Raw genomic sequence first — 16,511 nt, 5'->3', positions numbered from 1 at the left:
CTGATCCCCGAACCGACCCCCAAAAGAAACACCGCCGAGTCTGAGTCCAGCTGGGCAGGCAGGTTTTATTCCAGACGCTGGAGAGCAGTGGTTCCCAGTCCTCGCCCAGAATGGCACTGGGGCGGGGGGCCACGAGCCTGGCGTGGCTGAGCCTGGGTGAGGGGGTGCCACTCAGAGCAGGAAGGGGATGATGGGCATGCGCAGGGGCGGGTAGTCTCGGAACTCCTTCAGGTAGCTGCGGTGCTTGCCCTTGGCCCAGATGGTCATCTGGGTGAAGCCCACCAGGGAGAAGAGGGCCACTGTGGGGTGGAGCAGGGAAGTCAGGGAGGGAGGGCTGCACACAGCAGGGGTGGGCAGGGCCCCCTGGGGAAGGGGCAGCGGGCTCACCTGGGAGACACTGTGTCATGATGGCAAAGCCAATCCAGGACCCCACCTGTGGGCAGGGCAGGCAGGGTGAGGGCGGGCAGGGCTGGGCAGCCCCAGCTGTTCTAGTAAGGGGATGGGGACCACACGCCAGTGCCAGAGGAGCCTGGAGTAAGGGGGGGACTACACGATGTAGCTGCCCCTCAGTCCCCAATAGCCACAAGCCCAGCTGGACACCTCCCAGGCCCCATAGAGGCCACGGTCTCTCCGTTTCCAAATGTTCCAAGTTCAAACTGCAGGAGCAGCCACGGAGCCAGGCAGCGCCCCCTCCTAGAAGCTAGCCCTCCACATGGGACCCCAAGCCCCAGGAGGGAGAGGAGAGGAGGGCAGACCCTCACCTCGTAGGTGTAATTGGGGCAGGACACCAGCAGGAAGAGCCACGTGAAGGGATTCTTGGTGGGGTATGGGATCTTCCTGGTCTTAGACCCTGGGAGGACAGGACAGGAGTGAGACCTGCTGGCTCAGCCTGCCCAGGTGGCCATCCCCCCTGCCCGGAGCAGGCCACTCACCAGCTGGCCGCAGGTCCCGCAGGGCCATGTGGATGGAGAAGTTGCCGAGCTGGCAGATCTGTTAGAGAAGCAGGGTCAGCTCGGAGCCCCCACCCCGCCACCCAAACTCCTCGCACCGTCATCCGTCCCAGCCCGCTTACCACAAAGATGGCGAGCGCCAGTTTAACCTGCTGAGCTCCGTAGGCTGAAGAGGAAGCAGAGAGGGGAAGCCCGTGAGGGGAGAGCCTGGGTGAAGGGGTGTTCACAGGGGGAGCAGGGTCCGAGGCCACTTACTGGGCGGTGTGTAGAGAGGGTGGTTGATGTAATAGGCCATCCACGCGGCGAAGCCCCAGTAGTAGGTGCAGTTCTGAAAGGGAGCAGGGCCGGGATGGAGCCTGGCCCAGTGGAGGGCAGGACCCAGGTGAGGGGGACCAGGGAGTGTAGGGCCGGGGGTGAAGGGCCTGGACAGGCAGCTGGGGGCTCACCTTGAAGATGTTGCGCAACGGCATGGTGCCGTGGGAGAAGCGGTGCACGAAGAGCGTCTCCAGCAGGCGCTTGATGTAATGGAATGAGTGGCAGATGCAGGCAAGGCTGGGGGCGGGGAAGCCAGTTCAGCAGGGGCAGGTCCAGCAGGCCTTCCCCTCCCCCGCCACCGCCTCCCACCCGGCCCCACTCACTGTACCACCGTGTGCCGACTGGACGTGAAGTCATATTTGTGGCCGTAGATGAAGGGCACCCGAAAGTAGAAGAGCAGATAGATGAAAAGGGGCCCGGCGTACTCCGTCAGGAAGACCTGGGGAGGGGAGAGGGGAGTCACCCCAACGCGGCAGACGGGAGGCGAGGCCGCTGGGAGAGGGTGTCTGCACGCACCGTTACCCAGCTGATCTGGGCCCCCAGGTCCCGGAAGTAGAGTGTGGCCGTGGTGCCCACGGGCAGCTTCTGCAGAACATCCTCATCCTTCAGGGACTTGCCCTCTGCGGAGAGTCGGGCCAGGGCTCAGGGCCTGCCTGGGCCTTCGCCCAGGGCCACCCAGGAGCCCGGGGGCAGCCAAGCAGACAGCTGTACTCACTGGGGTCCAGGCGGAGGGACTGGCGGGCGGGGTACCACTGTGGATCTGTAGGGAGAGTAGGGTGTCACAGCGCACAGCCTGGTGGGGCCCGGGGTCCCTACAGCTCCTCCGGCCGCCGGGCAAGATCTCTGAAGTTTGTGTGGCTCCAGGACACAGACCGGAAGAGCAGGCAAAGCGGGATGCTGTCCTTCCCCAAAGCCCAGCAAGGGCGTTCCTGTTGATGGCCACAGGGGGGCGGGTGCCCCAGGCAAGCCCAGAGAAGCCTGGGCCACACTGGGGGCGCATCTCTGCAGGCCCTTGAGGGAGAGGCATGTAGGACGGGGTCCTACCTAGAGGCCCCTGCCCAGAGGGGTCGCGGGGGCAGTGTGGCTGGGCCCTGGACTTACGGCTCTTGGTGAAAAGGTTCTTGATCTCGGCAATGGTGGCTTGGGGCTCCACCTGGGGGAAACACAGGCCAGGGACCAGTAAGCCGTGGGCGGGGAGCCCGGGACCCAGAATCCCCCTTGGTGAGGTGGGATGGACTGGGGTCCTAGGCAACTGCCATGGGAGGCGGGAGGGTTGGGGACCAGGCCCCCCAACCCACGTAGCCGACAAGGTAGCCATGGGCCTGAGGGCCATTTTAACCAGGCAGCCAGGTCACCCCTGGACTGGCTGGGAGATGGTTTGAGCATGGGAAGCCAGGCCCACTTCGCCTCTCCTCTCCACCCCCAGCCACAACTCCCCCCAGAGTAACGGCCCTCAACCTGTTCCAGACCTCCCTGGGATGGGACAAACCCCTTCCCCTGGCCTGGCCTCGGAGTGGGGCCGGTCTCAGGACTCCACCTCCTTCCCAGGCCCCAGAGCCGTGCAGGGTCCACAGAGGCTGCTTCACCTCCTTCTCACACTGGGAGGCCAGCTCCCGACCACACCCAAGGGCCAGGGTGCTCTATCTACCCTGAGGAGCAAGCTGGCTGGGGCAGGCCCAGGGACAGTACCCCTCCTGCACACCCTGAAAGGCAGGGGCTGGGTGTCAGGACCCAGGTGGAGGGGCACTCCCATCTCCCTGGGGGCCAGGAGCCCAGGAAGGGGTAGGTCGCAGGCCCAGCACCCTCGGGCCAACACAGTCTGCACCACGGTCCTACCTTGTCCAGGAAGCACAGCTTCTCCCGGGTCTTTGCGTCCAGAATCTCCACCTCGAAGAAGAGAACGGCCTTTTTAGGTTTCTTGATCGTCTTGTGGGGCATGGGCCGGGGGAGGCCATTGAGGCCAAAGACGGGGCCAAGGCCCTGGCTGGTCTCCCGGGCCACCACGCTCACGCTCAGGTCCATGCCTGCCCCGCTCTGCCCGCTGCAGCCAGAGGCCCCAGCTGCCGGCCGTCAGCCCCCACCACAGACCTCCCCACGCGAAGTGCTCTGGGCCGGGCCGGCGAGATCATATTCTGCCGCGGTGCTGGAAGGGAGCCCGTGCCTGCCTTGGCTCCGCCGGCTTCTGTGCAGATGTAACCCGAGTGGCCCAACAGCCACGGCCCAACTAAATATAAAACTGCCCCACACTGAGCTCCCCAGGAGCCACGCCACAGACCTCCTGGGAGGGGGGACCTGGGGGCAGCCCTCCAAGGGCTGAGTTGCCCTGACTGTAAGGCTTTCGAGTGGACATGGACCCCCAACAGCACGGGGGGAAGGGAGATCCCCAGAACAGGAATGGAGGCGCCCCCTGGCCTCCCTGCCCAGTGCAGAGCAAGGGCCAGTCACCAGGAGCAGGGTGAGAGGCCAACGGGCCGCCCAGGCCCCAGCTCAGGCCCGCAGAGTTCACTGGGCTTGGAGAAATCCCAGCTATTTCGAGAATCTGCGAGATAGATCATCCATTTCCCCTTGTGAGCTGTAAGAGACACTCTGGATTATTCTCCTTGTGCATTTGTGTTCCCAGGGAGGTGACAGATTCCGGCGTTAGGGTGCAGAGAGCCTCTCCCTAAGTGTGGGAGGGGTCAGGAAACCAGGAAGTTTCCAGCAAGCGCCCCCAGCCTAGGCCAAGACCTTGGCTCACACCCTCCCGGCCTCCCTCTCCACCCATTTCTCACTAGGTCCACCCAGGCCTTGTTCAAGGCCACCTCCAGGGCAGTCTTCCCACCATGTCAGCCCAACAGAGCACCCTCGTCCAGGCCCTGAGCCCCCCAAAGCCCAGGGCAGACAGCCTGAGCACCCCCGCCCCAACTCCACTCTCCCTGAGCCCCAGGCAGTGGTGGGACCGGTGGTGCAAAGGGGCAGTGCTGGGAGGGAGGGAGCCCCCAGGGGTATGTGACCCACCCATTCTAAGCGGGTCTGAGAAGGCACCCGGGCCAGCTGTGAATGGTGTGAACTGCTGGTGGAGCTGGAGTGAGGCCCAGTAGGGCCCGAGCCCACCGCGTAGGCCTGAGGGCCCTAGTGTAGGGCTTGATGCAGATCTTATTAGACATGGGGACGTGGCAGGCAGGGCTGGGTCTGACCCCAAGTCGGCCACTGGGCAGCAGGTGCTGAGGACCCTTCCCGCCTGGCAGGCCCTCAGTCAGAGGCAGCATGGAGAAAAGGGGCAGATCTTAGAACCCCAGGGCAGGGCCCCAGACAGGGCTCTCTGAGGGCATGCCCACCCACCTAGGGCCACGCCCCCCAGGAGGAAAGGGCTCCCCTCACACACACTCCACCACCAGTGGGAGAGGCAGGGGGCGTGGTGGGCAGCACACAGGACTGAATCCGGCCCTGCCACACGCTGTCACTGGGTGACTCTGGGGCTGTCACTTTCTGAGCCTCAGGCTGGAGGCAGGTAGGAAAGTGTGTACCTCAAGGGGCTGGCGTGGTACCTGACAGATGGGAAGTGCCCCCAAACCTCAGGCTGTGAGGACAGACTCGAGGAGACCCTGAGGGCCTGCGATGAAGGGAACGGGATGGGCCTGGGTTCAGATCCCGGCTCCCCTACTGGCCAGGGGGTCGCTGCAGCACACTGGCCTGTTTGCCCACCTATGCTCTACCCACCCCACGTCATGGACGGAGGGCAGGAGAGAGCCCAGAGCCCAAGAATTCCTGTCTGATGCTACTGTTACCACGCTAGAGAGTGCGCCTGCTGTCAACTGGGGGCTCTGCATGGCCACGTGGCCTTGGGGGGCAGGTTACTGAACCCCTCTGAGTCATGGGGATAACAAGGCCAGACAGAAGGGCCAGAAAGAGGGCGCTGCTCACACTGCCCCGAGTGTCTGGCCCCACCAAGGGGCCTCTTGGAAGGGGGAAGGGGTACAGGCAGAATGTGCCCGAAAGGGCGAGGATAGCACGGCCCCGAGCAGGCAAAGGGCCTGCTGCCCTGTGGCTGCAGGTATATTAATAGTTCCTGGGTCCCAGGCGGGCAGTGCCCACATGCCTTCGGAGCTCGTGTGGTCCGCAGGAAGGCTGCACCACGTCTACTGGGAGAGCAGGCCTCCGAGTTCCTGCTGAACCACTCAACAGCTTAAAATACAACCAGCCCCTCTCCCTGCCGGCCAGCTGCTGGGGGAGGGCTGAAACCCTACCGTCTCCCCACAACCTGGGCACCAGACCAGGACCCAGGAGGAGAGTATGGGACGTCGGGGCCCCGACTGGCTGCTGGGAAAGGAAGCTGGGCAGCGGGAGAGGGCGGCTGGGACAGGGGCCACCCTCCCAGCAGCCGCCGCTGCAGCTGCTACGGCTGCCACCGCCACCAACACACCCAGGCCAGCCCGAGGCCGCAGAGGAGCAGCGGCGCCCTCACAGAGGTAAGCCCGGCCGGTGCGGCGGCACTCAAGGCCCGGGGCCACTGGGGAGTGGGCTGCCCCAGCTCAAGGCCACTGTGACAGGTTTGGTCCTCATTTCCCATTTCCTGTCCCCAAATCTCCACCGCAGGAGAGGTCTGAAAGGCCCTGGGCAGGGCAGGGGGGTGGGGATGCGGTGCAGGGGAGCCACAGGACCTCTCTACCATCGTACAACTGCCTGTGCCTCTCTAATTATTTCAGAAAAGTAAAATTTTTAAATTTTAAAAGCCAAGTGGGAAGAAAAAAAAAATAAAAAATTTAAAAAAATTTAAAAAATAAAAATAAAATAAAATAATATGTATATATGTGTGTATATATATATATATATATATATATATATATATATATATATATATATATATATATATATATCAGGTGAGAGAAGCCAGGTACAAAGCGGTCACATGTTTACGTGAAATGCCCAGAATAGGTAAATGGAAGGAGACAGAAGGCAGACTGGTGGCTGCCAAGGATGGGGCGAGGGGAAATGGGAGTGTCAACTAATGGGGACCGGGTCTCCTTTTGGGGTGATGAAAAAGTTGTGGAACTAGACAGAGACGGTGGTTGCACAACACTGAATTAAATTCACTTTTAAATGGCTAATTGTACGTCATGTGACTTTTACCTCAATAAATCATCTTTTTTTAAGGGCAGGGCTAGCAAACCGGTCCCAATTACCCATAAAGAGAAAAGGTCCAGGGTCAGGGAGCAGCAGAGGCTACCCACACCTCCACCCCACCCGATGAGGGCCTCAATATGGGGGAGCCCATCACGCACTTCCCAATCTGCAGTCCCTGAGCTTACCCCCTACTCCCCACCCCCTGCTCTGCGCCCCAGCACACTCCCGCCCCCTACGCTTGTCACACACACACACACACACCCCTGAGCCTGCCCAGGCCTGAGGCCAGCCTGAGGGGGGGGGGCAGGATAGGCCCAGGACTGGGGTGAGGAGCACAGGTGGCCGCTGGGTAGAGCCCCAGGCAGGGGTCCTGAGCACAGAAGGGGAGGCAGCAGGCTCAGGCCCTACCCCGGAGAGAAGGCAGGCAAGGGGCAGGGGAGGAGTGAGTGGTGGGACTGTCCTGAAGGAGCCGGGGGCAGCTCTTCCTGTCCCCATGGAGGGAAGGGGCTGGGGGGACAAGGGGGCGGTGATATGTTCAAAGGATGAATGAAGCAAAGCCCGTGAGGGTGTCGCTGACCTGAAGTCTGGGCACTGGCCACAGGCAGGGGGTGTGGCCCCAAAGCCTCAGGCACAGTGGCCAGACAGAGGGCAAGGACAGGCAGGAGCCCTGGCCTGGGGCACAGGAGGGTGGCTCTACGATGACAGTTCCCCAGCCCAGGAGGAATTCTCACCCAGAGGCCCCAGATTCCGGGGCCCAGCCAAGGGCAACTCATGGCAGCAGGAGGTCAGGGCTGGGGGGGAGAGGGGAGGGCCGGACAAGGGGCAGGGCACAGCCCACCCTGCAGGCTGCAGCCCTACCCCACCCAGAGGGGAGTACCCAGAGCTACTGCCAGGCAGCAGGGCCCACAGGCTTCACTGCCTTCATGGAAATAAAGATGCTGCTGATCCAGGTAGCCATAGTAGAAAGAGGGGTGCACACTTTCTGAGCACCCGTTTCAAGCTAGCATGGTTGCCCAGAGCCTCAGGTAGACAAGGCTCCTGGGATGGTCCCTATGTGGCAGATGAGAAAACCAGGGCTCAAGAGTAGGAGAGGGCTTCCCTGGTGGCGCAGTGGTTGACGGTCCCCCTGCCGATGCAGGGGACACGGGTTCGTGCCCCGGTCTGGGAGGATCCCACGTGCCACGGAGCGGCTGGGCCCGTGAGCCATGGCCGCTGAGCCTGCACGTCCGGAGCCTGTGCTCCGCAGTGGGAGAGGCCACAACAGTGAGAGGCCCGCGTACCGTAAAAAAAAAAAAAAAAAAAAAAAAAAAGAGTAGGAGAGGCTCAGGGCCTTTGCACATGCTGTTCTCACTGCCTGAATCGCTCTCCCCCAGACCCCACAGGGCTCCTCCCTAACCTCGTCAGTGAGGCCCTTCCTGACCGTCAACTTAAAATAGCAACCCAGACATTTACCGTCTGCCTCCCACTGGATGGTCCGCTCCAGAGGGCAGGGACTGTCCTGTCCTCAGTCACTTCCCAGCACCCAGAACAGAGCCTGGTGAGGAGCTGTTCTCCATAAGCACCTGGGGGAGGCACCTTGCCCAAGGTCACATAGGCACCTTGCCTCAAAGCCCCCTCCCCACCACCCTGTGAGCCAAGGCCTTTCCCTCACTCCTCCTTCACACTTGGGGGGATGGGGGCCTGCCCACCACAGCAGACCCCAGAGCAGAGGTGGGCATCCCAGTGCAGGAGCTGCTGCAGGGGGGCTCTCCCTAGCCTGGGCCGGTGGCCTCGCTCCAGGGAAGCCTCTGTGAGGCCTGCAGACACACCCGCCCAGCTCCGGTGACCCTGTGCAGCCCAGCATTCTGGCTGCCAGACCCTCCTCCAAGGAGGGGGCCACCGCTCACCAACGCAAAGGGTCACTGATAGGCCAGCTCTGGCTCCTAGGGAACCCTGTCTTTCTTCACCAGCATCCCCAACACAGAAGGGGCTCCACACTGACAGGCTCCACACACCCTGGGCCCTTGGAGGCGGCAGCAACACAGGCACAGCGGCCCCTCACAAGGAGGCTCTGAGGTCAAAAAGACTCACCTATTTCCTGGCTGTGTGGCCCTGGACGAGTAACCCAACCTCTCTGAGCCTCCATTTCCTTATCTACAAAGTGGGCTGCCCCCACCTGCTATCTCACAGGGTTACTGTAAGATTTACAGATAATAACAACCACCATTCTGGCCTGTGTGAGGTCCGGGGCGGGGGGTGCTAGTGCACAGGGGGTGCCGGAACAGAGAACAGTGGCATGTTCTGCACCAAGAATTGTGGCGAAAAACAGAGAATGGGGGGCGGGGGGTCAGGAGTTGGGAGGATGGCCATTTTAGACAGAGTGGTCAGGGAAGGCCTCCCTGAGAAAGCACACAAACATGTCCAGTCTAGATAATTCTTTTTTTTTTTTTGCAATACACGGGCCTCTCACTGTTGTGGCCTCTCCCGTTGCAGAGCACAGGCTCAGCGGCCAATGCTCACAGGCCCAGCCACTCCGCGGCATGTGGGATCTTCCCGGACCGGAGCACGAACCCATGTCCCCTGCATCGGCAGGCGGACTCTCAACCACTGCGCCACCAGGGAAGCCCCTAGAATAATTCTTATAAAGAATAAATGTTATCAGACCGATACTAGCAAAATAGAAGTGGCAGACGCACAGGGAGCCAGGCCCCTCCTCCCCAAGTCCTCACCACGATCATGAAAGGGCCCAACCACACCAAGGTCAGAAAGGTGGTGCAAGGAGCTGACGACAGTGAGCCTGAACCCTAACAATAGCAAGACACGTGCGGATGGCAGAGGCTGGGCTGCGGCAAGCGTCCCTACTGTAGTTCATCACCACCACAGCCAAGGTGGCAGCTGCCGAGACTGCCCCGCTCTCCACTGCCCCCTTGTGGCCGCGGCCTCTGCTCCCACCAGCTGGAAGGGTGTGCACAGCAGCTGGAGCTCCAGGTGAATGAACCGGGCACATCCGGTGCAGGATGGGATCAAGAGAGTGAACGCTAACTCTGGCTCTGCCACTCACCAGCCAAGAGGCCTCGGGGAGCCACTGCCTCACACTCCTTCCTTCATTCACTCATCCTTTCCTTCCTCCCCTCTTCCCCTGGGCACTGCAGTGAACAAACCCCTGCCTTCACAGAAGCTGCATCCCAGGCGTGGGCTGGGGGTGGGTAGGGACACACAATAAATAGTGGCAGGTTTTGCACCAAGAGTTCTGGAGACAAAAAGAGAAAGGTGGCAGGGGTGGGGTGGGGGAGTATGGCCATTTTAGACAGAGTGGTCAAGGAAGGCCTCCCTGAGGAAGGGGCATCTAAACAAAGGCCAGTGGAACTGAGGGAACACATCACGCATACATCCAGGGGAAATGTGTTCCAGGCAGAGGGAACAGCCACTGCAAAGGCCTTGAGACTGGACTGTGCCTGGCATGTTTAAGCAGCAGACCACTGTGGCAGGAGCAGAGTGTGGAGGGGGTGAGCGGGAAGACACAAACAGGGAAGTGATGGGGCAGATCTTGCAGGGGATTGTGGGCCACAGGGAGGACTCTGGCTTTTACGCTGAGTGAGGTGGGAGCCATGGAGGGTTCTTAAGCAGAGGAAGGATGTGACCTGACTCAGCTGTTCCTAGGCACCCCCGTGGGAAGTGGGAGACCAGGGCAGAAGCAATGATGAGGGCAGGAGTAGGGAGATGGCCATGGAGGGGGTGAGAAGTGGATGTGCAGATGGGGGGCGGGGGTGGGTCTGAGGTTCTGACCTGAGCCTCAGAAGAGAGAAGCACCAAGTAGGAGGGCGGCAGGAAAGGCAGGCACCGCCTGAGCCCAGGCTGGAAGTTTGCAACTGCTGCTCTACCCTGTGGGAGCTGCTGCACAGGCGGGGCACCCGGGACCCAGGCACCAGTGCCCAGAAAGCCTCCCAAGCCAGGAGCCTGGGCCCCTCTCAAGCTTCAGTTTCCCCATTTTCATAAACACAGCCAGGCCCAGTGTTCCTCAGGCCCCTCCCACCTGTAAACAAGACGCAGTGGCCTCATGGCAGAGTCTACATCCCCGGGCCTGGGACAGAGGCGGGCACAGGCCTGAGAGTCAGCTTGGCCTCCTGGTCACCCTCATCACCTCCCGCTTCCGTGCGTCCTAAGATGGAACCTGCCCAATGGGTATGGGTTACAACCGCAGCTGCTTCCCAAATACCTCTCCTCACCCTCTCCTTTCAATCCCCATGGCAGCCGAGGGAGCTGGAGCCATTAACTCCATTTCACAGATGGGGAAGCTGAGTTCCAAGGGGTTAGGAGTGCACCCAGCTCACGCAGCAGTAAACTCCTGGGCCCAGATCCCCACCACACACCAGCCTCTGGGGCTGCACCCCCAGCCAGCGCGCCCCGCAGAGGCCCCCATGCAGTGAGGGTGCAGTACAGCACACCCTGCCTAGAGCAGGCTCGCTGGGACCCCATGGGGTCTGCCTGCCAGAAAAGGGCTCTTCAACCAGGATGCCTTGTGCTGGGCAGCCTGGCACAACCCAGTCAGTACCTGCAGGGCAGTGTGGGCTCTGGTGGGTGACATCTCCCGAGGTGGGCGCACAAGAGGCCTAGCTGAGGGTACAAGCCCTGCTCAGTGCAACCTAGAACTCCAGGCAAAGATGCAGAGGGCCCAACAGGTCCATCAGCCGGCCAACCCGGGCACTCTCGGCCCCCAGAGCGCCCACACGGGGCACAAGGGCTGCCACACCCAGAGGACGGAGGCCTGGCCTTGAGCAGCACTTGCCAGACTGGCTCACCCACTTCACAAATGCAGAGGCTTGAGCATGTTCACCTACACTCAGCAGCTCAGCACTTTCGGCTCCCTCTCCCTTCCACTTTCCAGAAATATCGAAGTCACACTACTCATGCCAGGGCAGCTGAAAAGACCTGCCAGGACGCCAGCACAGGCCACACCTGCTCGGCCAGAAATACCTCCTTCCCCAGTGGCCTCACTCATGACCCCATTTCTCCTGGGGGGATTGCACAGCCTCCCTGAGGTGCCACAGTGGTTGGGGGGTGGGGGAACGTTGCCCAGGGTAGAAAGGGCAGAGAGAGACTGACCACCCACTCCCAGGTCCTCAACCAGCCGGCTCCTGCCTCCCACACTTGGTAGCCAGAGGAGAAGTGGCAGGGTCTGAATGCCAATGTCCCTAGGCTCTGGGATCCGGGGCCAGGAGAAGCTGGCAGAGCCCCAGGCAGCCCAGTAGCATCCAGCCTTGAAAGACATTCTTCGGGTGCTCGGGTGCCCCGGCTGGTTGCTGTGACCACAGAAGGCCCAAGATGAAGGAGATGCTGGGCCAAAACAGCAGGACTCTGGGTCTTGGGCCTGAGAGGGCCATGCTCTTTGACCAGCTGTTTGCTGGTGCCCACAGCCCACGCACCTCCCTGGGGCCTCCAGGGGGCGCTGTCCTGGACAGAGCTGTGCTGCAAGGGCCTATTCCATTGGAAGGGCCATCACTAGTATCATCTATCAGATGCTTACTTTGTGCCAAGAACTGTGCTAAGACCTTTACCTGCACAACTCACCTAGCCTCACCTGCGCCTGTAAGCTAAGGACTGTGACCCCAGTTAGGTGGCTCAGAAAACCGGGGCTCGGAAACCAGGGGGCCCTTGCCCAAGGCACGTAGCCCAAGGAAGTACCAGAGCCAGCACCGCGCCCCCCTACCTGGGCCCAAAGACTCTCATTGCTCAGCATCACAAAGCAACACCTCCTCCACTCTGGAGAACAGGGCCAAATGCTAACAGAAAACAAGGAGGAACAAAGCCTGGACCCAATTATCTGGAAGGCAGCCGCCCCCCCCCAACAACTTCCCTGACATTACAACTCCAGCACACCTCGTCTCCAGAGGTCTGGACAACGCAGAACATGTCACCTCCACAAGGAGCGCCCTTGGGAGGCTGAGCCTGCTTGTCCCCCGGCCCCAGCCTCCCTTGGCCCCAGCAGAGTCAGGCCATACCAAGGGCGAAAGGCCTGTCACCCTGATACCACCCAGAGGGGCTCAGGCAAGATCAGCAGCTCTCTCGACACTTCCTGCATGGTCTCCTGCCCCAGGCTAAAGCCACCAATGAACCTGGAAAACCAATGCCATAGAGGTGGGGGGCTCCCCAACACTGAGCAAGAGGCAGTGCTGCAGAGGCCAAAGTCAGACCAACCTCCCTGCCTGAGCCCTGTCTTCTCCATCCGGTAAATGCGAATGTTTGTAAGAGGACCTGACAGAGATGATTCCCGTGGCGGATGTGGCTAAGAACCCCGCCTAGTGGTCCTGAACCCTGCCTGCTTATGAAACCCACCAGAAGAGCCCTGGCCTGGACAACTCAGACAAGGAAATTGGGATCTCTGATGGAGGGCCAGGCATCCACAGCTTCGAAAGCTCCCAGGTGACAGATGGAGGCGGCCAACTCAACCCGGACTGCCTTCCTCAAACAGGGTCCTGCCCTTTGGATGATGCCCAAAACCCTTAGCACAGCTGACTGACACTGACTGACGTGCCCTCCCAGACCCTTCCAGTGGAGCCTCAGCCAACCCCCCTGGTCACTCTCTACCCCTTCCCTGCTCCCTTCCCCAGCACCAACAAGCAGGGTGCCAGCAGCCTGCCTCCCCCAGCTCATGCTGGCCTGCTAGGTTTGCATTGTTACCCCACTTTACAGACGAGGCAGCCACAGCTCAGGAGCCCCAAGGACACATGAGTTACAAGCTCCAGGGGCAGAGCCCTGCCTGCTTTTCCTCCTTAGAACTGAACGCTTTTCCTCCAGGGCTGCCCCTAGCCCCAGACCCCCGGAAGATGGCCCTGATCTGCATCCCTGCACCACTGGCCGGGTCAAGGTTGGTGACCACATCTGGTCTCTCTCCATCTCTGGGCAGGAAGGCACTGTCAAAGCTGGAAGAGGTGGTGAGGCTGAGCTCTGAGGACACAGGCTGACCGGAGCAGCAGAAGGCGCTCATCCAGGCCGACCTACACCCAGCACGCCCAGCCCAGGTGCAGCAGGCAGGTCAGTCTACACCGGGGGGAGTGCCGCTTGCATGACAGCCCAGTCTGGGACCCAGGTGGCCAGCCTTCTACCCGCAGCAGCAGCTACCACCTCCTGCATGCTCATAACGTGCAGGCAGGGAGGCAAGTCCTCGACACAAATTATCTCCTTTACTATTAATCCCCTTTTCCAGGTGAGGACACTGAGGCTCATTCATTCACTGCATAAATAGTGACTGAATACCTACTACATGCCAGGCACTGTGAAGGACTCTGGGGGTTCAGCCCTGGAAGGAGAGAAAAAAAATCCCTGCCCATATGGAACTGACATTTTCACAGGGAACAAAGACAATAAAATAGTCACACATGATATGTGCCATGGGAAAAACAAATCGGGAAAAGGGGACAGGGAGGGACAGGTGAAGGGAGCTGGCAGTTTCATGTAAAGTGGTCAAGGAAGGCCTCCCTGGGACTTCCCTGGTGGTCCAGTGGTTAAAACTTCGCCTTCCAATGCAGGGGGTGCAGGTTCGATCCCTGGTCAGGGAGCTAAGATCCCACATGTCTTGCAGCCAAAAAACCAAAGCATAAAACAGAAGTAATGTTGTAACAAATTCAATAAAGACTTAAAAAAAAAAAAGGCCTCCCTCAGGGGATGTTGAGCCAAGCCCTGAAGGCAGTTAAGGAAAGGGCAGTTGAGAGATCTGAGACCATGTAGGCAGAGGAATGGCCTGTGCAAAGGCCCTGAGGTGCAGCATGCTTGGCGTGCTCAAGCAACAGAGCCAAGGCCCCTGTGGCTGGGGGCAGGGTGGGTAGGAAGAAAGAAGGAGGTGAGGGCAGGGAGGTGATGCGTCATACAGGGTCTCCTGGGCCAGGTGAGGACTGTGGCTTCTACTCTGAGTGAGGTGGGAGCCACAGAGGATTCTGGGCAGAGGAGGGATGTGACCTGGCTTGGGTCCTTAAAGGATCCCTCTGGACTATAGGGGAATAAGGATGGAAGCAGGAACACCAATAAGAAGTTACCAAGATAGGGGCTTCCCTGGTGGCGCAGTGGTTGAGAATCCACCTGTCAATGCAGAACACACGGGTTCGAGCCCTGGTCTGGGAAGATCCCACATGCCACAGAGCAACTAAGCCCGTGAGCCACAACTACTGAAGCGTGCGCTCCTAGTGCCCGTGCACCGCAACGAAGAGTAGCCCCCGCTCACCGCAACTAGAGAAAAGCCCGCACGCAGCAATGAAGACCCAACGCAGCCATAAATAAATAAATAAATATATAAATATAAATAAATAAATAAATAAATAAATAAAAGAAGTTATCGGGCTTCCCTGGTGGCGCAGTGGTTGAAAGTCCGCCTGCCGATGCAGGGGACACGGGTTCGTGCCCCGGTCTGGGAAGATCCCACATGCCGTGGAGCGGCTGGGCCCGTGAGCCATGGCCGCTGAGCCTGCGCATCCAGAGCCTGTGCTCCGCAACGGGAGAGGCCACAACAGTGAGAGGCCCGCGTACCGCAAAAATAAATAAATAAAAAATAAAAAAAGAAGTTATCAAGATAAAAGGATGGTTTAGACCAAGGGGTCAGCAAACTGTGGCCTACAGGCCAAATCTGGGCCACCACCTGTTTTTGGACAAGCTAAGACGGTTTTTACATGTTTAAACAGCTGGAAAAAATCGGAAGCCTATTTTATGGCACATAGGAATCATACAGGATTCAAATTTCAGCATCCGCAAACAAAGTTGCATTGGAACACGGTCATGCTCACTGGTTGACATACTGTCTAGGGCTGCTTTTGTGACAGTGGCAGAGTTGAGAAGCTGTCACAGAGATTGTAGGGCCTGCAAAGCCTAAGATATTTATCATCTGGCCCTTCACGGGTAAAGCCTGCCAATCCCTGGCCCGGGCCAGGTGATGGCGGCAGTACTGATAAGAAGTGGTTGTCTGCCACATGTATTCTGAAGCAAGAGATACAGGATTTGCGGACTTCTGGACAGGAGGTGTGAGGGAAAGAGCTGAGTCAAACAGCCTGGGGCCTGGTGATGAGAAGACTGGAACTGCCATTAACCAGCAGGGGTTGGGGGGCAGCACAGGTTGGTGGTGGGGAATCCAGCCTCAGTTTTGGACATGTTGAGTCTGAAATGCCCACTGAACATCCCCAAAGAGATCCAGCTCACTGAAAAACACCAGTCCTCCTCCCTGGAATCCCATGAAAACATCTGTAAGCGAGCAAACTCAGCACTCTTCGAACCCTTTTTGCTCATGTATCCCTAAAATAATTTTGCAAATTGCATGTCCCCCCACAAAAAAAAGATTTTTAAGTTGACACCTAATTTTTTTTTTTTTTTTTTTTTTTGCGGTACGCGGGCCTCTCACTGCTGTGGCCTCTCCCGTTGCGGAGCACAGGCTCCGGACGCGCAGGCTCATTGGCCACGGCTCACGAGCCCAGCCGCTCCGTGGCATGTGGGATCTTCCCAGACCGGGGCACGAACCCGCGTCCCCTGCATCGGCAGGCGGACGCTCAACCACTGCTCCACCAGGGAAGCCCGACACCTAATATTTTTTACCTGAGCTTGAAGAGTTGCAAAAGATGTCACTTCTGGCCAACTGTAGATATTGCAAATTTTATGTAGACATTTACGGGTCTCTGTTAAATCTCACCAGAGTCTAAATACTTGAGTAATATCATACGTACCATCATTCCTTTAAAAGGAAAAAGCTATACACAAGCTCTTTAATATTTGCTCCTTTTTTGCCTTCAAGTTGAATTCTGTTCCTGTTCCCCTCCCCCATGGAATTTTATCCAAATACACGCTTGTGATTGAAGGTTATTACTGAGCATCCTACCTATTCCTCATATTGAAATTAAATTTGTTAAAAACATTTTCAGGACCTAAGGCTCTAAGTGTAAAGAGAACATCCTTCAGGATGAGTTATCATTACAATATCAGCTAAACATACATCATAAACATACATCATAAATCATCAACAACTGTTACTAAACACTAACCATAAACAGTAAGTTATTGGCACTGCCTCTCTCAATGGGATGGAGGCACCCTTTTTCGCAATTAATTCATGTAGCCAAGGTGAATATTTCTTATTGCTAGAATGAGCTACAGCTTTTACTCTGACATTTCTTTATTTTCTTTTTTTTAAAG

At 58.7% G+C, this 16,511-nt stretch overlaps 1 protein-coding gene across 2 annotated transcripts in view; it reads right to left on the bottom strand.

The window, feature by feature from the left end:
• Window positions 1–45: 45 nt before the first annotated feature.
• TECR (trans-2,3-enoyl-CoA reductase) overlaps window positions 46–16,511 on the bottom strand; it is a 28,584-nt gene continuing 12,118 nt past the window's right edge. The window contains exons 2-13 of one of the 2 annotated variants that reach the window (XM_081232964.1): window positions 3,102–3,152; window positions 2,367–2,418; window positions 1,981–2,025; window positions 1,782–1,885; window positions 1,589–1,704; window positions 1,397–1,502; window positions 1,206–1,278; window positions 1,073–1,116; window positions 933–990; window positions 762–850; window positions 388–433; window positions 46–299 (exon numbers count right to left, since the gene is read on the bottom strand). In XM_081232964.1, the coding sequence (XP_081089090.1) occupies window positions 172–299; window positions 388–433; window positions 762–850; window positions 933–990; window positions 1,073–1,116; window positions 1,206–1,278; window positions 1,397–1,502; window positions 1,589–1,704; window positions 1,782–1,885; window positions 1,981–2,025; window positions 2,367–2,418; window positions 3,102–3,152 (912 nt within the window). In that variant the 3' untranslated portion in view covers window positions 46–171. Of the gene's footprint in view, window positions 300–387; window positions 434–761; window positions 851–932; window positions 991–1,072; window positions 1,117–1,205; window positions 1,279–1,396; window positions 1,503–1,588; window positions 1,705–1,781; window positions 1,886–1,980; window positions 2,026–2,366; window positions 2,419–3,101; window positions 3,303–16,511 lie in introns of those variants that run through there. The other variant, XM_081232963.1, reaches the window with a different exon arrangement.

This window comes from Mesoplodon bidens (assembly GCF_964165515.1).
Source record: "Mesoplodon bidens genome assembly, chromosome: 4".
In the NCBI taxonomy this organism is placed as follows: domain Eukaryota; kingdom Metazoa; phylum Chordata; class Mammalia; order Artiodactyla; family Ziphiidae; genus Mesoplodon; species Mesoplodon bidens.
This window is presented reverse-complemented; position numbering and strand designations above follow the sequence as displayed.